The 22,629-nt window shown below is 48.7% G+C and overlaps 1 protein-coding gene across 1 annotated transcript; it reads left to right on the top strand.

Moving 5' to 3' along the window:
• Positions 1–2,550: 2,550 nt before the first annotated feature.
• On the top strand, positions 2,551–20,206 carry SLC17A9 (solute carrier family 17 member 9). The gene is made up of 13 exons (XM_027881567.1): positions 2,551–2,725; positions 10,879–11,076; positions 11,932–12,071; positions 12,709–12,808; positions 13,780–13,910; positions 14,727–14,823; positions 15,679–15,775; positions 17,685–17,772; positions 18,079–18,113; positions 18,666–18,781; positions 19,183–19,238; positions 19,739–19,768; positions 19,878–20,206. The coding sequence occupies exons 1-13, from the start codon at positions 2,622–2,624 to the stop codon at positions 20,039–20,041; spliced, it is 1,356 nt and encodes a 451-aa protein (XP_027737368.1). The 5' UTR covers positions 2,551–2,621; the 3' UTR covers positions 20,042–20,206.
• The last annotated feature ends 2,423 nt before the right edge of the window (positions 20,207–22,629 follow it).

The following is a 22,629-nucleotide window of genomic DNA, read 5'->3' as shown; positions in this document are numbered from 1 at the left end:
CACAAAGCTCACGAGCAGCACCCTCAAAACAATTTGTACTTCCCCGTGGACACCTCGAGGTGCTACAAACTATTTTCATTCCTTTCTGCCCCCCTCCTGACTTTTTACAGTAAAATTAAGGATGAGGGTGGTCAAACTACTGGTGGGCTGTGTGTTGATGCGTTCAGGCACCTTGAATGAGAAAGCCAGCGTTGTGCTTTTCATGTTACATGGGGATTCAAACACTATCCTGCTACTTACAGGCCCCGTGGGTGAATGAATATTCTTATTTTTCAGTGTATTGTTGTCTAGCAATTCTGCAAAGTTGGATTATTTAGTAGTAGAAACCCACATATGGTTTCTTTATTCTGTGGACAATTTGCTTGAGAGTGCTCTGGGTTAGCAGGGAGCTTTCAAGCTGCAGCCAGCCTGTCCTTTCAGGAGACAACAACTGTCCTTTAGGGAACATGTGAGCTCCTTTCACACCCCTTCAGGATTTGCTCTTGATCTGTGCTTGACTTCATAAAATCTTCAAATAATTCAACCATTGTGTGGATAAACTACAGTGATAGTAAATGTCAGGTCAAATATTAACCCAATAATCTTTTGTTTGGTTTAATCTTTTGACAGATTAAGCTGAACGCAGGAAAAACGAGAGGAGATTATGTTCTTGTGTAAGATTATTTTTATTTTCTGTAGTCAGCACCTGTCTTCTGAGCTGATTCCATTTGCCATTTAATCAGCTCGGGGGGATGTTTGCTTCCAGCAAATCATACAGCAGTAAAAGGAATTATGTCTGTTTTTACTTTTTAAACTTATTTACGTGCATTTGATGGATGTTACACTCAAACACTTCTTTCAGCTGCAGCTGGTTTTGACAGTAAAAGTAGCTTCTGATTTGGGAGGCAAATTAGTCAAGCTCCTAATTGAAGAGGTGACACTGAGCAGTACAAGGAGAGAAACCAAAGAGTACACAAAGAAAAAACTTGGCTACTCACTCACTAAAATTATGATTCAGTGTTGCAGTGTCAGTGTTGGAGATGTTTGCACCCCACAGCTGTGAGACTGAACACAGTATAACTCATACCTGGGTATGAGATAATAAGTTTTTAGTATTTGTCATTATTTTACCGTGCCCAAGACCTTTTCAGTCCTTTTCTGAGCTTATTACATGCATTTCACTCCTGTAGTTACATCAGCGCTCACCTCCCCTCCTTCCTCGAATTAATGAACTCCAAACATACACACAATTTAAAAAAAAAACAAACACAAAAAACCCAGTAACAGATTGAATAAGGATTTGCATGTTTGGGTGCAATTTACCATGACTTGGCTCCCTCTTCTGGAAACGGGCACAGTAGCAGAGTGAATAAAAATACTTCATAGTTTCGTTTCCTGCCCAAATAAAGGGAGGGAAGCCTAGGACTAGATGAAGATAAAACTGTGGTTACTACACGTAGTTCCCCTCAGTAAAAGCTCGTTTTATTTGTTTTCTCTGTTGGCAGCAGGTCTGTGTGCCTGCCACAGGCCTTTGGGATAGACCTCTTTCTTCTGAGTAAGAAATACCAAAGCAAAGGATAAAGTATGACTTTTAATGATTTTTGCTCCTTCTCCTGGAGCTGCCTCTGGTGTAAGAAACCCTTTTGCTATTTCACTCTCAAAGGTTCAGCTCAATAATACTGTTCTCTCTCATGACTTAAATAGCAGAGTGCTCACCAGGGACCTGCCAAATGTTCACGCTGGGAGAAGAATGTGTGAGCTACCTTAATATTAGTCTGCTAAAGGCTTAAGAACAAGCATTTAGAGGTTGCTGGCAGCAGGAGCGGTAGACAGGAGGTGGCTGCCCTGCAATTGAGCGTTTTGGTGCAGCCCAGGAGATCAAGTACCTTTCCCAAGGGCCACGCACGACCTTGCTCAGGCTGTGCAGGAGCTCCTCCATCCTCTGCAGAGCTGAAGTTCTGCCGTGCCTGCATCCAGGCTGCTATCGGCCACAGCACCGCCTGAACGATGTCTTAACAAGGCTCCTCCGCCTTCTCCTTCATGTTCTTGAAATGAGTCACGAGTCTTTTTGTTTTGGATTGAGATAGCCATCATTTTAATTATTTATGTCCATAAAGGAGTCTGGTTATCTCTTTCAGATACTTACAACAAGCAGCACCTCTATCCAACAGAGATAGATCAAGCTGTAAGAATACTTACCCCTGTTTAATTTTTCCTCTAATTCTTCGGATGGGAATATCATAATATTCTGTTCCAATCCTTTAAAAAGCAGAGAGTTTTCTGCCGGCAGACCCGCGGGAGCAGGGAGCGGACTCCCCTCCCAGGTATCGGAGGGGCAGGACCCACCCTGCTCAGTCCCCTCTCTCCCTGCCCTCCACGGGGGTGTCAGTAATTACCGGAGGGGGAGGAAAGGAGCAGATCGCAGCGGTCTGTGGGGGCCGGAGGGGCCGAACATCGCCTGCCCCGGGCCGAGCCCTGCGGGTCCGAGGCTGCCCCGGGATAGGAACTGGAGCTGGCGCGGGACTTCCCGGAACGAGCGGCGGGCGGGGGCGGCGGGAGGCGCTGACACGTGGCCGGCCCGGCGGGGGAGGGAGCCCGGACGAACGGCGATGTGAGCCGGGGAGGCGGAAGGCGCTGCCCGCATGGCCGCGGGGGGCGGCGGCGGCGGCAGGAATGTGCCCGTGGGCACCGCCGAGCGCGGCCCCCACGACGGCATGAGGCGCGATGGAGACCCGTACTGGTCCAGGTAAGGCTGGAGCCGCTCCCGGGAAAGCCGCTCTCCCTGCTTTGCGGGGCTCTCCCCGCATCCCGCCGGCCGCTGTCCCTCCCGGCCCCGGGATCTCCCGCATCTTCCGTGCCCTCCTCCCGCAGCTCCTGGGAAAGATGCGGTTCCTGGCTGGAAGGGGCCGGGCGGCCTGAGCCGCTCCCGGAGCGGGGGTTTCGGTGCTCCCCGTCGGGCCGAGACCCTCTCCCCGGCCCCGGCTCTGCCTCCCGGGGGTGCTGCGGGGTCGGGGGACACGATCCCACCCGCTGTCTCACTGCGCCGGACCCCAACGGAGACGGTAGAAGGAAGGGGGAAGATAGGGAATTGCTGCGGAACACGGGGGAAAAACATCTGTTGAGTTCATTTCTGGCCTGTTGTCAGGGAATTAAACGCGAAACCGCTGTCAAGTTCTTATCGAAGTGTTCCAGCGGGGATGTTTGTACTGGCGATATTCATTCATTAAGATAAAGTCTGGAATAGTAGCTGGCAGCAGCTAGACAGCATGAACTGCTCCTTAAGTTAAATAACTGGAATACTTCAAAATACGATTAAGCCCAAACTGACCACTTTTAACAGCAGGGACACGGACAAATGCAGAGTGCTCCAGTGTTTGGAGCAAAAACTGGGACACTTGGGACAGGGCTGCTCCTCTCTGTCACCCTGGGGATGTCAAGCAGCACCTCGATCTCAGGATCTGCCCCTTCTCCCATCGAAGGTGGGATGAGATGATGATTCCAAAGTACCAGTGGGGCAGCTGAAAATGATGGTCAGAGAGTTTTCCAACCTGGAAGTCTTTAAGCTTTTGAAATCTGGCTCAGTTTAACATTGCCACGAAGAGGAACTGCCACCGTGGTGGCCACCCCTGGGGCTCCCCTTTCCCCCTCCGGGCTGATGTGAACCCGTGGTGAACTCACCTTGGCAGGAGAGCAGAGGGGCAGCCACAGGGCAGGTGACAGAGGTGCCAGTGCAGGGAACAAGTGGCCAAAGGGAAGAATTGCCCCTTCCAGCTGCAATTAGCCATTGGATAAATTGGTATTTATTGTCAATTGCTTCCTGCAGTGGCAGCAGGTCCATAGCCAGTTTTAAATTCCTGTCCTGAGGGAAACTTTTCCTGCAGTCAGAGATCGGGAAGTCTAATCAAACCCACACTCATCTCAAGAGTAAGCAGGTGGGTCCCAAAGAAGGCCTTTGGCACTAGGAGTGCTTAAAATTTGAAGATTCTTTCCCCCTAAAGCACTTAAGAAAATTCCTTCTCTCTGTATCCCCCTTGCTAACTTTTCCTGAAGTCTGTGTGAAGTGGGAGTGGTGGTAGGGGGACCCCACATCAGATTTTCATGAAGCAATTCTTGAATTTATATGTTTTTCTTCTAGAAAAAAAAAAATTGATATATTTGACCAGAATAAGCCCTCCAAATCTCTTCAAAAAATTCAAACCATCGATAACACTTTCCAAAACAAAACGGACTGTGATGAAGACAGCCTGTTGATTAAGATATACCTATTTTAAGTGATTCCCACCATCTTAAGTGCTGCTGGTAACTGTGAAAGCCTGTTAATGGGGAGGAGCAGCAGGACATCCCTAAAGCCTTTCAGATCATTATCTATATTGCTATAATTCACAGAAGCTGAGATCATGTCCCCATTGTTTGGTGTGGACACAATGCAGTCACAGCCCTTATTTGGGGGGGTTTTATGGAGGTTTTATTGCCTAAGTAAACTGGGCAGGTGGAGTGTGGGACAGGGGGAGCATCAGATCACTGGAGCAGGTTGCTTGAGTTCTCTAAAGAACCTCACTGGGTGGTTTGGTGGACAGTTTTGCAACAGTATGTGCAAATAAATAGCTTTCATAATTCCCAAGTAGTGAGTTATTTCCATGGAGGCAAGGTGTTAATAAGTGGGGGAAGTGACACAGGTTCTCCTTTCATGCTCCAACAAAAGGCATGCCAGGCAGCCTTCCAAGATCAGTCCCCACCATCAGTGCAAGGAGAGATAAACTCTTATCTTGGCAGGTTTCTTTTTCCGTCTTTGTTCATGCTGCTGCTTCTTTTGTCCTCCCTTTTTTTCAGATGGCTTTTCCTTCCTCTTCCACTATTCTTGCCCTATCTTTTATCCTGCCTTTCCCCAAATTTTCTGCAGGTCTCCAATGGCTCCTCTATCACACATCTCCTCTTCTAAGAACAACACTTGGGGATTTTTGTTTGGGGCTTGAAAAAGCCCTCGTGCTGATGTAGCACATCTGGACAGTCAGAGAGTGCTTTTTAATGCTGATCTTAACATGCCAAAGCAGGACCACTCAGGCAGTGGATGTGCTTAAAGCATCTCTGGTTTAACTGGGGGAAGGATCGAAGCAGTGAGAAGAGAAATCAATTGCTGAAGGTTGAGCACAAAGGCACGAGCAGATCCAGCATTGGACGTGGGGGCTCACATTTTGGATGGTGCCTCCAGGAGAGAAACACAACATGGAAAAGTCACTGTGTCCTGGGAAGCAAATGACTCCTGAAACCACTCTCCATCTCCCAGCCTCTGGCTACACCTGAAGACAAGGGGTGATTATAGCAGTTTCTTTAAGCTCCAGAGATAAAAGGAGTCTTACCATCGGCCACAGGCTGATCTCCAGTCGCCTGACCTGCTCTTTGCCCAGAGACAACGGTCACGTTGTTTTTTTTCTGAGTTCTCTGCTCTGATCTTTTGTCAACATGATGTTGCAGCTTTAGCTGATCGGGGGTTTTTTTGGTGGTTAGGATTTTTATTGTACAAGTTCCTCCCCCTGGTTTTAATCTTGACCTTGCTGAGAACTTTTTTCACGTGGAAAATGTAAGCAGGACACGCATTTCATTCCTGGCTGATCCATGTACGTCCTCAGATCAGTGTGCAAAGCACGCCTGTGCTTTATTATTATGTTTTCTCACCACCTCCACCTGGACTCAACAACTATTTCCAGCTCATATGAGCTGATGAAATCTAATTTCATCTTTGCTTTTGCTGAAAGCAAGAAACGAAGAGAGGGAATAAACCCAGAGCTCTCTTGCTGAACACCACTTTGTTGCCATCTGTGGCTCTGAGGAGGGAGCTTGAGCACAGGAGGCGGACAGGAAGCCAGCAGCTTTCCCAGGAAAAAAAGCCCTGTGTCCTCTGTGCTGCTCTTGTTGGCTGCTGGCTGGATTGGGGAAAAAAAAAACCCAAACCAACAACCAAACCTCCTCTAAACCCCAAAGCTACTTTTGACAGCGACAAATCATTAGCTTGGAGCCAGTCTGCAGCATGACAAAATAAACTCGAGGAGGGGGGGAAACCTCTCTCCTGACAAGCATGTTAGATTTTCAGGGGAAGGAGAAATTGCTGTTGAGAAAAACAGAGTGAGAGGACTGTCAAACTGGGTTAAAAATGACTACCTGGGTATTATCACACAGGAGTGTGCAGGGCTGCTCCTGTGTTTGTGCCATGTCAGTCAGTCCTGGTTGTGTTGGAGGTCATTGTAAATTAAAGCCATAGGCAGGTAAGCTGGAGAAAAGGTTTTTGAAGGGTGAAGATCTCATGGAGCTGGAAATGGCTGATGAGGAGGGAAGTGTTCCCATGCTGTGGTGTGACAGGTGACCAGGCACAGGGGAACCCACAGGCACTGGCTGGGTGTCCTGGGGACATTTTCCTGGAGGTGGCCTCATGCTTGGGCTGCTGGGTGTCCTGGGTTTGGAGCTGGTGACGTGGCTGGGAGCTCATCCCCATCCTGCTCTGGGGTTCTTGCAGGGTCTGGTGAGTGGTGGCAGGGATGGGCAAGAGGGCTGGGGGCAGTGGAGGTGACTCCAGTGATGTACTTGCCATGCATCTCCAACAGAGCTATTTGTATCTCTTTTCAGAGGTAGAGATGCCCTCCCTGGGAGGTGGGTGTTAATGCTCTGCTGCCAATACCTGTGCCCATCTGATGCAGATCAGGAGCTGCAGCTCCCAATTCTTCTTCCAGTTATGGAAAAAGCCCACAAACACTGGAGATGGCTTCTGGCCAAGAGCTGTTGCTGGGACAGACCGTTCGTAGTCTTGCTGTCTAACACAGCTCTCTTACCACCTGAAAATACCCAGCGGTCCAGACTCGTGCCTTGGAGGGGGCTAAACTGTGATCTAATTGATTGCCTGAGCTCCAGCAAGTCCACCTCAACAGTGACCTGCAGTGTCTGCCAACAGCCCTGCACACTGGGGGAAAGGAGGGAGGCGAGTCAAGAGAAATAAAGTTGAATAAATATTTGTTCTGTGGCATCTACTGGAGAAATTCCTCCAGCAGGAAAACACACTGCAAATAAAGATAGCCTGTGCTGCTGGCTCTCCTTCCACTGCCGGATGGCTCGGCTTGGTTTTGTCCCTCTGGGAATCTCAGGCATCCTTGAAAATCCACCCTAACCGCCCTGTCCTGGGCAGGGGATCCATTAGACTGGTAGGAGCTGGGTCCCAGGGAAATCAGTGGATATTTCGAAGCAGAGCCATGACCACTCAGTGCCTGGGGCTGCATTTGGAGGAAGAGAACCAAGGAACATCAGGCAGGGCCCCCAGGAAGAGTCATTAGGGCTGGAGCTAATTGTAGTCTGTCTGGGTGGTGGGTGGAGGTTCGTGAAATAGGAAGTGTGTTCTGGCTGTGTCGCTGCTTTGCTCAGTGAAGAGGGTCTGGGTGAGGTGAGAAGGGGATGCACCTGCAGTGCCTGTCTCTTGTGAGCAGAAGGGGATGACAGGCCAGGAGGGCACAGACTGGGCAGTGAGGAGCTGCTGCTGTCACACAGCACCCAGTGAAGTCAGTTAGGTGGCTCCAGACACGCTCCAGTGATTCACCTGCTGATGGTCTGGAGGGCTGGCCCCTCTCACGAGGTGTCTGTCACATGTAGCCAGGGCTTGGCCAGGACTGGCACAGGGCTGTGGGGAGGTGCTCAGTCTGTCCCTGTGGCTGGTGAGACAGGACAGCAGTGGCTGTGACTGCCATAGATTCAGATGTGCTTTGCTCTGACTCAGGGTAGTTGTTTCCAGCACAGTTTCTCTCTCCCTCCCTCATCAGGGGACCCATCAAATTTAATTTGTTAACACTGGTGAAGCTCTCCTTCTCAGATGGCTGGTGTCACCCACCAAAACTTTTGTTTCATTTGTCATTATTCCTTAGTTTTTGAAGGAGAGTTTTAATTCCTCCCTTTGTGCTAGTCCAGGTTCCTCCTGTAACCTTTGCTGTTGTTGTTTTGCACTGAGCAGAGCGTTGACTCATCGGCAGCCTCTGTGATAACTATAATTAGGAGAAAACGTATTTACAAAGCTCCTTCCTCTGATGCAAGCATGTCATTGTCCTTACAGAGAAATCATTCCTGCCATGCTTTCAGGTGGGTGTGGGCAGCTACTGATTACATTTGACACTCTCATTATTTCCGTGGATTTTCCTAGCTGGATATGCTACCTATGGAGGAAGTGGTAGTCTGAAGATGTTGTTATAGTTCCCACTTGATTTGAGCATGCCTCTACTGATGCATTTAAACATACAGAAAAAGAATATAGAATGGAGTAGTAGCCAAAGAGAACACTGAGATTGTGTCATATGCCCAGAGACTGACTTAGTGCTTCGGAGAAAGAATAAAAGTCAAGAGAAAAATATTCTCTGGAGTTCTATCAAAACATCAGCTAGAGAGGAAGCTTCTTGGGAGCACATCTCTACTTGGAAGCTGCAACCTCACAGCATGCCCTCCTGTCCCTCTGCCCTGAAGCCAGAGCTGCCCTGCTCATCTCTTTTGGGGTTCAATCCCTTAGGACCAAACTGTGCTCCCCTATCCTACCCTTTCCCGGGGCACCGACTTTGCTGTGTGTGGGTTTTGCTTTTCCCATCTGCAAACACCCTCTGGAGGGAACAGACTGTGGCATTACTATAAAGAGAAGTGGAGTGGAGGGTAGCTGAGCTGCTCAGGTCAAACTTACAACTTGCACAGCCGTACAGAGTTTGGGGACAAGGAAGAACTGTTGATCTGATATCCCATTAAAATGCTGCTGTGCTTGCCAGGATAACTGGGGTTTATTCTGAACACACCAGAGTGACTGGAGAGGCAGAGCTCAGCCCCACTCCAGTGAAAGCTCATAAAGGTCTCTCTCTGCTGCAGGGGAAAAGCTCAGTTTAGAAAACTGTCTTGGTGCCTTAATAATAGAAAATACCTCCACACATCACTGGCTGCTGCGCTTTGCTCTGTCACCTCGGTTGTTGCAGGTTCAATAGCTCAAATTTATCAGTGCTGTGCCACTGGAGATAACAGGAGAGATTATGGCCCTGCACTGGCAGCAGCCCATTTGGGCAGGGCAGGCACGAGTCTGTTGCTTGTACCTGCAAGCATCTCATCCCTGAGGGCTCTCCATAACATTTTCCATGGCTGGTGATCCCACACCTGCCCTCTGCCTCTGACGAGGGATTTATACCCAAAACCTCCTGCCCATATTGTCCTGCTGAGTTTGGTCTGACCTGGACACGGTGTCCAGGAGCCTTTGGCTTCCCTGTGGCTTTTTTGTAGCAAGCAGGAGTTAGTGGAGCCACTGCTCCTGGAGCTGGCTGGGGCAGGTTATCAAAACCCAGATCACCTTTGGTTTTGCAGCAAATGAAGATATGAGTGAAGATATCTCCCTCTCAGGGTAAGCCCAGGAGGGACTCTGAGAGCATTTATCAGCCTGTTCAAGTGGCAGAAGCAGGTCAACCCCTGGTTACTTATTCCTCCAGCAGAAACGCGTGAGGTTTTCCAGTTCCTGTGTTATTTTGTGCCCTCATGTGCGTGCACAGCAACGATGGTTCCAGCCTTCAGAACACCAGCTGAAACCCTTGCAGTCCCTCCTGCCAGAGGTTGGCACTGAGCTGCTTATCAGCCTTGTCAGGAAACAGCAATAAATCCACCTCCAGCGGGTTCACCTGCCCGCCGTGTTCTGCTTTTCATTGTTCCTTTCGCCTCCCCCCGTGACGGCCCGTTTGACACCTTTATAAATGGGTTTGAGCTGTGTGGGATTAACCTACATTTATCATAATTCCAGTACAGAGGAATAAAAGCTCCATTCGCTATAAAAGGTGACCCAGGTTGTTTCCCACACGGATGGTGGGTGTGTTTAGCAGGGTGGAAAGCCCAGAGGTTACTGCCCTGGTACAGTGAATTCCTCTTCCCTCTCTGGAGCAGAGAGAGTCTGTTTGCTCAGTGCTTTGTGCTCTGGCCTCTGGGCATAGAAATAACCAAATACAAATAATACCCATGGTGTGTGTTCTTACTAAGTTTTTAACTCCATAATTCATGGGCAAAGGGGGACCCAGAGTGACACAAGCTGGGCTGAGGGAAGGCAGAGGGATTCACCTACACCTGGGCCTGATGTTTGCAGCAAAATGTATTTCTTTACTCCAGAAGCACATCACTGACTTGGAGCAGGAGGAAATTGCCTTCCCACTTACATTCCAGCCTGTATCTCCTGCAGGAGCACTTTTCTTGGGGCTGAGTACTCATGCACCAAATAACATATTCTTTTAACATATTATGGCTCATACTACCTAAAATTTCTTATCAGGCCAGGTTAAATTATTTTGCTCCCTCTATGAGCTCTTCAGCCCCATCATGTGTGTCTCTCTAAAGAATTCCTCCACTTCTTTCCTATTTAGGAAGGGTAGCACACACCCCACCTCCCTTGGGAATTGGGTAGGAATGCCAAATAACAAATATTTGTTATCAAGGTGGTGTATCTCATGCAAATGCTTCCAACTTCAGTCCCTGACCTTTCCTTTGTTACCCTTATCTTTTAAAGGACAGTTTCTTTCTTGGGGAAAAAAAAGCAAACAAACCAGGTTCCTCCCCACCTTTCCCTCCATCCACAGCCAGTGGTGTCCAGGCAGCCTCTTCCACCTTACAGCCTATGGACAGACATTTTGCTTCTGGTGTCAAATATTGTTTGGGCTGAAGTTAGCATCATTCCCAAAAGCCACCAGGTGGGATGCTCTCTGTGTCAGAGCCCTTGTGCCACAGGGGGGTTTGCCCTGACCTTCAATTTACCAAGACAGTCGTGGCTTGCGAGCAAACCAACCCGACCCGCCAGTCCTCTCTGTGCGTGGCCCTACCAGGCACAACATCCCACCTGCCCTTTCCCCATCCTCCTCTCCACCCTCACAGGCCCGAGTCCCGTGTGTGGACAGTGATGCTGCTGCTGGGGACGTGCCTGCTGTACTGTGCCCGTGTCACCGTGCCCATCTGCGCCGTCGCCCTCAGCTCCTACTTCGACTGGGACAAGAAGGAGTCCGGCGTCGTGCTCAGCAGCTTCTTCTGGGGCTACTGCTTGACACAGATCATCGGAGGGCACATCAGTGATCAGTACTGGAAATTATTCTCGTGTTTTCCTCTGTTTTTTGAAGGCACTTAGCAATGGTTGTGCCAAGTTTCACCCTGGGGCAGTGGTGGGGTGGAAAAGTGAGGCATGTCCACGGGGAGAAGCTTTGTGGGGCAGTGCTGATTGCTCTGAAAGGGGTTGAGGCTTCTCTGCCAGCCTCACTCAGGGTCTATAGCACTGATTGAGAGGGGACATGGGTAGTTCAGACTGTCTAATTAGAAGCCATGGATGCCTCATCCCTGGAAGAGTTCAAGGCCAGGTTGGATGGGGCTTGGAGCAACCTGGTCTAGTGGAAGGAGTACCTGCCTATGGCAGAGGGGTTGGGATGAGATGGTCTTTGAAGTCCCTTCCAACTGAAACCATCCATTGATTCTAGGAGTCTGTGAGTGCAGCTTTTTTTCCATTTGATCTGCACAGTCTATCTTTGTACATTGCACTGTGCTATTTAGTTATGGTCCTGAATAGTTTCCAAGCAAAAACCTGAATGTTAAAAGGCAGAAATGATGCAAAAGGGCAGATGTAAAACACCGTCACTGGTTAAGAGAAGCAGAATAGTGGCAGCACTTCTCCTCCATCACCATCAGAGACTCGAGTGTGTCAGTGCTGTCGGGTTTCTGGGATCAGTGTGTGCTGGAGTTGGACAGGCAGTGCTGGCAGGAGGAGAGAAGGGAGGAGATCAGAGCTCCTTGCCAAGGGCTAAAGACATGTAAGAGAAGAACAGGTTTGACCCAACAGTTGTTTGTAAAAACTGGCTAAACTGGGAAGGGCACTTGAGTCTTGACTGGAGCACTTTGCCCTTTTGCCCTCCCACCTTTGATAACATGTTTTCTGTCTTCCAGAATAGGAGGTGAGAAAGTCCTCCTCCTCTCAGCATCAGCCTGGGGGTTCCTCACAGTCCTCACCCCGGTGCTCACCCACATCACTTCTGCCCATCTTGTTTTTATGACCTCCTCCCGGTTCCTCATGGGGTTGCTGCAAGGTGAGACCCCTGTCCTGTGTCTGTGTGTGCCCGGGGGCTTCTTTGCACAGGGATTTGTGTGCAGCACATTCAGATTCAAATCCTGTGGTTTGCAGTGAATGAACCCTTCCCCCAGTGTCTCTGAGCAATTCTCTGCCTCAAAGCTACCTCCACATCCAGCACTTCCATGGGAGAAAACGGTGACATTTCTAGAGAAAGTCACTGACAAGTCATTCCCCTGTAGAAATCTCTCTGCCAGACAGGGGCTGCTGGCTTTGGAAATCATCGCTGGTGCTTTTTGATTTTCCGCATTTTCAAACTCCTTCAAAGTACTTGGGAAAAATTAGCCCTTGCCAAAACCTTTGGATAATTTGGGGTGGTTTTCCTTCCCTGTTGTCAAGGTACAGCACTGAGGAGGTGCCTTGACACTGATGGATTTACGGTAGCAGTTGCAGTGATGGTGGAATGGGGGATTTCAGAGAAGGCACAAACAAACCTTTCGTGGTGATGGTTCCGCTTAGTTTATTTTTATATCTCTGTTTTGAATGCACCGAAGGTTTTGCTGCTTTATCTCAGTGTTCTCCTTCTGGATCTTCTAAATTTGCTTTTGTTTGCTGATAATCCTGACTGCTCCCTGCCTTGCTCCCGTTGCTTTCAGGGGTGTATTTCCCATCCTTGGCCAGCCTGCTGTCCCAGAGGGTCCGGGAGAGCGAGCGAGCCTTCACCTACAGCACAGTGGGGACTGGCTCACAGTTTGGGTAAGTTGAAAGGCCTTTGAGCAGCGAGTGACAGTCTCTGGGCATCATATGTGATGAAATGCCATTAAATAGTTGGAGGCAAAACTCACAGCCTAAAGTACATGTGTATTCCCGGGTCCTCAAGGACACCGGCTGCAGCTGAGGAAGCCTCAGGCAGTTGCTGTCGTGCCTGTCAAGGATTTATGTATTGTTTTCTCTTTCTTTTCAAACCAGACTTTGAAGAGTGTTTGCAACATTTAATTACTATGGGAAACAGCCCGATTCAGTAGGAAGAGCAAAGGGTCAGCCTGAGACTGGTCACCTGTCCACTCTGATAGGTGGGGAGAACAGAACTGCCCCTTCTCTGCTGGTCTCCATCAGAATTTCCTTTCTAAATAGGAGGATAAGCCAAATAGAAATATTACTGTGTTTAATCACTTAGTTTTCCAGTGTGCTAATTTCTTTTGCTGTTTTGTGCATTCTCTGAGATAGTGCACACCAGCAACCTCCTTTTCTTTCCTTGATGTCCATGTTTCAGGGTAGGGCAGGTGAGGGTGAGGCTCCTTTGGGGTTTCTCCTGCCCAGTGAGGATCTGGCCCGAGATGCCACTCAGGGAACAGTGCAGGTTTTGGAGTCACAGGGGGACTGGGCAGGTGGGCAGCACCTCCACATGCAGCGAGTGAGAAATTCTTCCCTGTGAGGGCGGTGAGCCCTGGCACAGGTTGCCCAGAGAAGCTGTGGCTGCCCCATCCCTGGAAGTGTCCAAGGCCACACTGGACAGGGCTTGGAGTAACCTGGTCTAGTGGAAGGTGTCCCTGCCTATTGCAGGGAGGTGCAATGAGATGATCTTTAAGGTCCCTCCCAGCCCAAACCATCCTGTGATTCTGTGGCTCAGTGACAGTCAGCGTTGACCCCAGGGAGCATCTCTCATCAGTGTGCACAGTCTGGACACTCTTGGCCAGACCAGTAAATCCAAGTGGTTTCCCTTGCAGGACGCTGGTGATTGGTGGTGCAGGATCCCTCCTCCTGGACTGGTATGGCTGGGAAAGTGTTTTCTACTTCTCCGGGTTGCTCACTTTGCTCTGGGTTTACTGCACCTGCAAGTACCTTCTGAGTGAGAAAGGTAAATCCCAGGCATCCCTGGGGTGGCCAGTGCTCCCAAGGCTTTGGGAACTGAGTGATTCCTCTCTGTTATTTTCTGCAAATCCTCTGTGTTTCCAAGATCATGCCTGGTTTTGCACAAAGACCTTTTACTCAGGTGTCTTCTGTAACTCACGCTGTGTCTCACCCAAGACCCCCCACTCAGAAATGAGATTTTGAGCTCTTTCAACGCTGATTTCCTGTTTCAAGTCCCATGCTGGATTACATCCCTGATCTGGCTCCTCAGTACTCTTAAGCACCAGTGAAAACACAAAACAGAGCATGATCTTCAAAGTGGATTAAGCTAAAGCAGGACAAGATACTTATTCACAACTAAGAGCATCTACACATAGAGCTTTTAAAAACCAGTTAATCCAGAATATCTCTTCCAAAATAACTGTCTGGGAGTAATTCTGCATATGGACAAACCATGACACCTGGCTACAGCATTATTAGTGTGAGCATGGCATGTAGAAGCCGAGCTCATCAGGAACTGAGTGTGTGTCTGGTGCTGCTCAGAATTCAAATGTGGTCCCTGCCCATGGGATTTTCATTTAATTATTACCAGGGATGCAAAGGGATGAAAGTGGCTGAGTGGGAAAACATGTGGACGCAGCGGAAAAATTTTGGTCAATGTAACAAGGTGTTTTCTTGAGCACTCAGTGGTGGCAGAGCCAAAAAAACAAGACCAGAAAACAAGGAGATTAGAGGTAGTTATATAGCAGTGTCCCAGGGCTGCCTCCAGCTGCACAGACAGTCACTGATCAGAGCTTTCCTTTGGCTGTTTTCTTCCCTGCAGAACTCATCATCCCCATAGACTATTTAACCAGAGGCCTCTCGATACCCAAGCAGACCAAAGTCCCCTGGAAGCAGCTGTTTAGGAAGGCACCGATATGGTAGGGAGCTGCAGTGGCCTCGAGCATCAGCTGGGCTGGGGAGCACCTTCTTTCTTGTCCTGTCTGGGCTTATTTCTTCAGCCTCTGTATTTTTTGTCCACTTATATATTTGGGAAACAACCGGCTTTTCTAATTCATTCTGTATCAATAAAGAACTAAAAAGGTAAGCTTGGCAAAAAATGGTTTATTTTCTGTCCAGAGGACTGGCAGGCTGGAATGTTACTGGCAAATCTTTTCTTCTTCCCAGGCTGTTCCCCCTGGATGAGTCATGTGCTCCTCCAGACTGATATTCTCTTCTTGTTAGAAATGCTGCTTGTAATGGGCTCCTAAGAAGTGCTGCTCTGGGGCACTGTGTGGCTCAGGCTGTATTCTCATTGCTGGCAAACATCTTTTTAATGGCCATTTTTCCTCTGGGATACTGCAATGGGTATTGAAGCTCCTCCAAGCGTGTTCCCAAGTGCTGTTTTAAGATGCAGGGCAATAGGCCCATTCCTGCCTTGAATAAAAATAGAGCTGATAACAAAGCCCTAGAAAACCCTAAACAACACCTCTTGGGGCAGGAGGACTCCAGTAACACTGGAAGGGACCAGTGGGAACTGCACTGGTATAATTAGCACTGCAGTTAACCTTGCCTGAGCCCAGTGCGATGGGACAGCGAGGGAACCAGCGGTGCTGCAAAGGGGAGAAATCCAAAAGGAGTTGATATCTGTGAGAAAAATCTCAGGAAGCCATTGCAGTGCTGTGAGAGATTTGTTTATAAACCAGGAACTGAAATACTGGGTTGCTCGAGCACCCATTTCCCACCCCGTGTGACCTGTCACTCCTGATTGTTTCCTCTCCACTGTGTGTTTTCAGGGCTGTCATCATCGCTCAGCTCTCCACAGCCAGCACGTTCTTCACTCTCCTCTCCTGGCTGCCAACTTTCTTTAAGGAAACTTTTCCCGAGTCAAAGGTTGGTTGGCTCCGAGGCACAGGCATTGCTGCTCTCTGTTCCAAGGGGGTCGTGCTGGGTACCTGCCAAAGCAGGGTGGTTAGGGAGGAAGATGATGGTTTCTAGTTGTTTGTTTAGGGATGCTGAGGGGAGGCAGAGCTGGGGCACTTTCCAGGCAGGGAAGTGCAGGTTATATTTGGGTTTTAGACTGCTTTTCTCCTGAGAAAACTACGGTTTTCAAATGGCACAGAGCTCATGACATTCTGCTGTTGCAAATAACCGCCATTCACTCCTGATTTTTCACAGGGTCTTTAACTGGACTGACATTGTACAGCTCAGACCTGCCTGCTAAAATTAACATTACCATTAATACTGTGTGCTTTGAAAATACTACAAAAGCTTCTCTCTCCTTAGCACAAATGATGTTCCCATTTTTCAGAAAGCCAGGCAATTCTTTATCTGATCCGAGAGCTGGTATTTTCATCTTGTTCTCAGGAACTCACAGACTCTTTTCCACAATGGCTCTGTTAGGTTTTTACAATTTCCAGAGCTGCTTACAAATGCCTTTTCATATTACGCATGTAAAGCTCTTTATGGCATACTTGATATTTATATTAAAATCGTGTATTAAACCGGCAAACATATTGTTGTGACAAGATCTGTGCACCTCGAGTAATGTGCTTGTGCAGCAGTAATTTACCATCTGTTAAGCATTATATCATGGTACCCTTATGTAAGATGCTCTATATAGTGTGTCTGCAGCTGATAATCACTTTGTGTGATTTAAAACGCGGTTTGAGGATGCCTGGTCTTTAAGGATGGACAATAATCCCTAATGTGGGAAACCTGTGTCACCTGCTGGCCAAAGTCCCTTTCTGCAGGTGAGCTGCCTCATCTCTGTCTGGGCAGCTGCCTCCAGCCCACCTGGGTGGAGGTGATGGAGGGTTTGGATCAGGGTGATGGGCTGAGGGGTGGGACAAGGTGCACTGAGTGCACAAGGTGCTCAACTCATGTTGAGCAACCCCAGTTGGTGTCAGTTGACATCCCCACACACCCCATGGGGTAACATTCTCAAAAGCGACCAAGACCCAAATTTTGAAGGCATGGAAAGATGCAAATGGACCCTGGTATGACTTGCAGGAGCAGCTGAAACAATATTATTCAAACCCAAGATTATTCAGCCCTCCCACACATTCCAAAGCCAGGCAGGAAGGGGAGATGGACTCTGAGCAAAGGGGGACATACAGGGGATGATGGATGGATGCATGGATGAGTAGGTTCAAAGGAGCTGAGGTGAAGCCCAGCCCAACCCACAGTGATTTCAGCTCCTTGTGGGATCTGGGCACCGAAGTGCCCCTGAGCAGCTGTAATCCAGCTGACCAGTAATCGGCTGTGATTACAGCTGGAGCAAGCTCACTTAATTGAAAATAGGCCAAAGTATGTTACTACCCATAATGTTACCTAATCCTGCCATTAGAAAATCCAGCTACACTCCCTCAGCCTCACAGTAACGCTGCTAATGAGGTTGGAGCTGTTGGAAATTCTGTTTTTCTGGTGGCCCACAGGAAACCCACAGCGAGCTTCCCAGGCTCTCTGGCTCTCTGCCACATCGTCGTGCTGAGCAGTAAACTTTGCCACATTTCATCCCTCTTTCTAAGAGCTTTCTGCCTCTCCCCTGGATGAAGAGTCACCGGGGCAGAAGGAAAGACAACAAACCTACAAATGCTACTGCCCTGTGATGCACCTGCCCCCTTGTAGACCTTGGAGAGGGGCATGGTGCAGATTTGGCTCTGCAAATGGGGTGCAGATGCTGCAACAAGCCCCAAGTGCTTTATTTCCCACCCTTTCTACAGGTACTATGGACTATCAAACAAAATATTTGCAAACAAACTCAGCTCTGACAAACCTCTCGATTTTTGCTCCATTTCAGGGTTGGGTTTTTAATGTAGTCCCCTGGCTGGTTGCAATTCCAGCAAGCTTGTTCAGTGGATTTCTGTCTGATCATTTAATCAGTCAAGGTAAGAGCCCTTCTGACTTTTCATGAGCTCTTATTTTATGGGGTTTGGAGAGAGGATGTGGGTGGGAGATGGGCCTGTTGGTATGGAGAAGACCCAGCAAATAGGGAATGTGAGGTTCTGGTACAACAGCAGAATAAAATTTCCAGTGTCAAAATCCCATCCATGTGTTTGGGGCTCCCTTTGATCTCAGTCATGTGGAGATGAAATCTGGGCGTCTGAAATCTACTTACCCTATGGTCTCCTGGCTGGAGAACAAGGAGGACCTGGTGAGCTGTGCTTAATTCCAACTCTCCCTTTGTCTTTCAGGGTACAGAACCATCACCATTCGTAAGTTCATGCAGGTAAGGGAGCTGAAGCCACAGGAGAGACACCTGAGTTACCTTCTCAGCTCTGCTTACATCTGCTCGTATGGAGCTGGGCTGGGGGTCATAGGTGGAAAGAGGGAAGGTTTTCTGGCTTTGGAGATTGATTGGTGATCATTGTGAGTGGGAAAGGAAATCCAGAGGAAAACCCTGGCTGAGGAACAGAGCATGAACCTCTGTTAACAATGAACCAGTGGTAATATTGAGCACAGTGAGTGCTCTGAAGGGGTTTTCTTTTGCAGGCAAAGGCCAACCTGTCCCAGTTGTCACATGAATGACTCCTTAGATACCAAGAAAGTAGCAAGACAAGGGTGAACAAAAATAGTAATGCTGGGTGAGAACACAGTGTATCCTTTGCTCTGCAGCATCACATCCGTCTGGACAGACACAGAAGGGCAGGACACTGGGGGGAAAAAAAGGCTGGAGAAGCACCTGGTGCACATGAGCTTTTGAACAGTTTGTTCGTGACAGGATTTGCTTTCTTCCTTACAGAAAATGTGCTGTGGTGTTTAATTCTGCCTTTTTTTCCAGGTCATTGGCTCTGGCGTCTCAAGCATTTTTGCTCTGTGTCTGGGCCAGACCTCCAGTTTTTGCAAAGCAATAGTGTTTGCCTCTGCCTCTGTTGGACTCCAGACCTTCAACCACAGGTAAGGAGAGTGATAGGGACAGTAGCTGTGGCCCTTTGCTCTCATCCCACACTTGGCATTTTGGGATCTCAAAGCAAGAACTGCCACTTGCCTGAGCATCGTGTGTGAAGCTGGTGGATTTTAGTGCCTGCTGGGGTGGAAATGATCCAGCAAACCTCTAATGTGGGAAAGGGCTCAAACCAGCCAGTATTAGAAAGATGAAGGCTTTTGGCCCTTCTGAAAACTTGGAGTTGAATTGTTTTCCTTCTTATACTCACCTGTACTGCTTCAATCTCGGCTTCTACTCCTTGTGCCATTTCTTGTCCAGGACCTTTCCTTGTGTTTCTTTGCGTAAATGATGAAGAAATAGGCGTGTTCCATTCAAACAGCCATTTTTTTAACCCCTCTCTGTTTCTCACCAGTGGCATTTCAGTAAATGTGCAGGACCTGGCCCCCTCGTGTGCTGGCTTGCTGTTTGGTAAGGATTCTGTGGGCTTTCCATGCTGGAGAGGTGGCATCTATGGGTGGAACATGGTCGAGGTTTAAACAAGAGTGGCTCTGGGCAATGTCTACCCCATGTGTGCAGCTTCAGCTTCCTTCTGCAATAAACCTGCCAGTGCTGGGGGCAGGTAAAATGGCACCAACGTGCCTTTCAACCTGCACCCAGGGTTGGGATGATGCTGCATGTCAGTGGTCTCTGTCAGTTGCCCAGAGAAGCTGTGGCTGCCCCATCCCTGGAAGTGTCCAAGACCACGTTGGGCAGGGCTTGGAGCAACCTGGTCTAGTGGAAGGTGTCCCTGCCCATGGCAGGGATTTGGGATGAGATGAGCTTTAAGGTCCCTCCCAACCCAAACCATCCTGTGATTCTAAAATCAACAAGGCATTTTGCCAGATGTGCAGACTGGTGGGAGCTGGGATGAAACTGCTCACGTTCATGGGTTTTGAACACACCACTTCTTTCCTTTCCTTTCCTTACAGGGGTTGCAAACACAGGTGGAGCACTCCTAGGTAAAGTACCTTCCTGCAGCTCAGCCTTTCCCAAAGAGCCCCTCTCCCTGCAGAGGGCAGGATCCAGCCCCAGAGCCTTTGCATGTCTTTCTCTTCTCTCCTGTCACAGGTGTCATTTGTGTGTACCTGGCTGGTTACCTGATTGAAACGACTGGCTCCTGGATTTCTGTTTTCAACCTGGTGGCTGCTGTTAACAGCATTGGACTCTGTGTGTTCCTCCTGTTTGGAGAGGCCCAGAGGATGGACACAGACTCTGCGTACGTGGATCTCTAGAGATGAGCCCAGCAAGCAGCCAAGGACAGGAAAGTGTCACGTCTGTGTTGCACAAGTGCCAAAGAACATTTTACTTTTTTTTTTTTTTTTTTTTTTTTTTTAAGGTGTTTTAACGGGAAAAAAAATATGCTGAAACCAAGTACATAGTGGGTCTGGATGGAACCCACGACATAAAAGAAATTTAGAGTTTCACTTTTTGCTCAGGGCGTAGCTGGTGGCTTGCAGAGCCATCCAGCTCAACATCTCCAGTAGGATGTGGTCTATGGGACCAGTTTGTCCCAGTTTGTGTCTGGTGGACAAAAATCCACGTGGCCAAAGGAGGTTACCCGACCTGTCTCCAAGGCTGCTGTGGTTTCATGCCCTGCTGAGGGGGAGCTGCTTCTCTGTGCAGGAGCAGGTCCCTCCCTGCTCTGCTGTCCTCTGTCTATCCATCTCTGGGCTGCTGTGCCACACCTGTCCTCTGAACTGCCTGACAGGGATCATCCCAACGAATGTACCTCTGACCTTAACCCCCCTCCCGTGCCTTTGTTTTGCAGCCTGCTCGGCGGGTGCCAGCCAGGTGCACAAAGGGTTGTGAGGTGAATTCCAGGCTTCCTATTCTGGCTGGATGTCTGCAGCGGATCCAGGGGCTGTGTCAGTCCTGATGGGAGGCTGCAGAGCAGAGCACTCCAAGGCAAGCCTGTTGTTGCTCCAGGACAGGGCTCAAGGTGTCCGTCCTCTCCTGGGTGGCTTCACCCCAGCCCTGAGCCCAGGCAGATCAGCTTCACCATCAGAGCAGAGCTGATCTGCCATCCCCCAGGGTCAGGCTTAGCTGGGCTCACCTCGTGGGGCAGGAACAGCCGAGGAGTCCCCCAGGAGCTGTTTTGCCAAATGCTGTGAATGTATAGGAAGAACCAGTCCCATTCTGTGCTGTAGATCTGCACCCTCTAAATGTGTTCTGCTGGGTTAGATGTGTCCTCCACGTGCTCTCAAAGGGCCAAGGGAGACTTTCCAAACAGCCTCACATGGGCAGGTTTTGTTCCTACGTTGAGCATGAACCAAACTCCTGCACTGGGGATCCGTAGGGATGTGGATCCCTGTGGTTCCCCGTGCCAGAGGGAAATACTCGGCTGTGGACACCTCTGAGCCCGAATGTCTTAAGTTATTTATAAATATTTTAAAATGCAAGCGCCAAATTCCATATTTTATGTACTTGAGGCCTGATTCTGCATGCTGATTTTGAGTGGTACTCCCACCACATCCCACACTGTTTCTCTAAGGGAGTATCTACCAGCCTCCAGTATTTGGTTTTGTTAGGATCAATTTTAAATGTGACATTTCATATTAAAGCAATTCATTGCTGTTCCTCTTGCCCCTCGCTTGAGGCTGAAAGGTTCTCTTTGATTTCTCCAGCGTTTACCAGAAAAATTCATCTCAGACCATGGAGCAGATTTCCCAAGGACTTTGCAGTGCAGGAAAGCTGTAGGTTCAGGTTCCTTGTCCGTAGAAAAATCCCAATTACCTCCTTCTTCACCTTTTGTTTTGGCCAGATTTCTTCCTGGAAGACCTGTTGGAGCCAGGTTAAATTTCTGAATAGGTGCATTTGTAGTGGAAATAGTGACAGCCTTTTGATTGCAGAGACACCAGTGGGTGTCATTAAACTGAGCTGAGCCACTTGCTGGGCATATTAAGATAAAAAGGTGCAACTGCATGATGTCTTCTCAAGAGAATAAAAAAAATCACTGTGACCTGATTGGGGACAGAGAGATAACAAAGTAATTTTTTTCTCCTTCTGTGCTTTTTTTTTTTCTCTCTAAAAGGCTGTTTGCTACCATAGGTACCACCCTGTGGTACCAGGACCAGGAAGGCTGGTGGGAAGGCTTCAAATCAGTGGGTAACACTCAGAGCAAACACAGCCAGGCTTTCCAAAGAGGCCCGAGGCTGTGCAGCCATCTCTGCCAGCTTGTCCTTCGTCCAGTCTGAGCAGATTGCTTGCATGGCCTTTTCTGTAGTGACACAGAAAAAAAAAAAAAAAGGTGTTTTTTGTGGGTTTTTTTTTTAGTGTTTTCCCTGGCTGTTCGGTGTTGCAGGTCAGGAGCACAAGGAGTCAATCCTAGTTCTCTCTGCTGATTGCACCATTTCTTGTGAAAGAGCTGATGAGTTTAAATCACTCGAATCCGAACCAGGCGGCTCAGCCACCCCTTGGCTCTGCCAGCTGGGAAATTTGGAATTAAGATCTTCAAAAGGAAAATCAGCGTGGCTGGCTGTGCCCTCTCTGTAAATTCAGCTAACACTCCGGTGAGCTGTCCTGGCTGTCTGTCTTCTGTAACTGGCTAACAGGTTAAATATTTGACTTGAGCTTACGTGTCATTATCCTCATACCTCACTGGTGAAGTGCTGAAACCATTTTACAGACCTGTAGTGTTATTTGTTTAAGCCACCTTGCCAAAGCTTGTGGTCTGAGTTTTTGTTACAGAAGGACCTAAAAAAAAAAAAAAAAAAATAAAGGCAGAGAATCATTTGCATGCTGTGTTTTTCCTTTGACTGCGGAGGTGTTAATTTGTGTAATCAGTAAGGGACAGACAAGTGTATTTGATGTAATTAACTCC

The sequence above is a fragment of the Empidonax traillii genome, unplaced genomic scaffold (assembly GCF_003031625.1).
Source record: "Empidonax traillii isolate 1590-97213 ecotype Southwest subspecies unplaced genomic scaffold, ASM303162v1 scaffold91:size2966241, whole genome shotgun sequence".
Lineage (NCBI taxonomy): Eukaryota > Metazoa > Chordata > Aves > Passeriformes > Tyrannidae > Empidonax > Empidonax traillii.
This window is presented reverse-complemented; position numbering and strand designations above follow the sequence as displayed.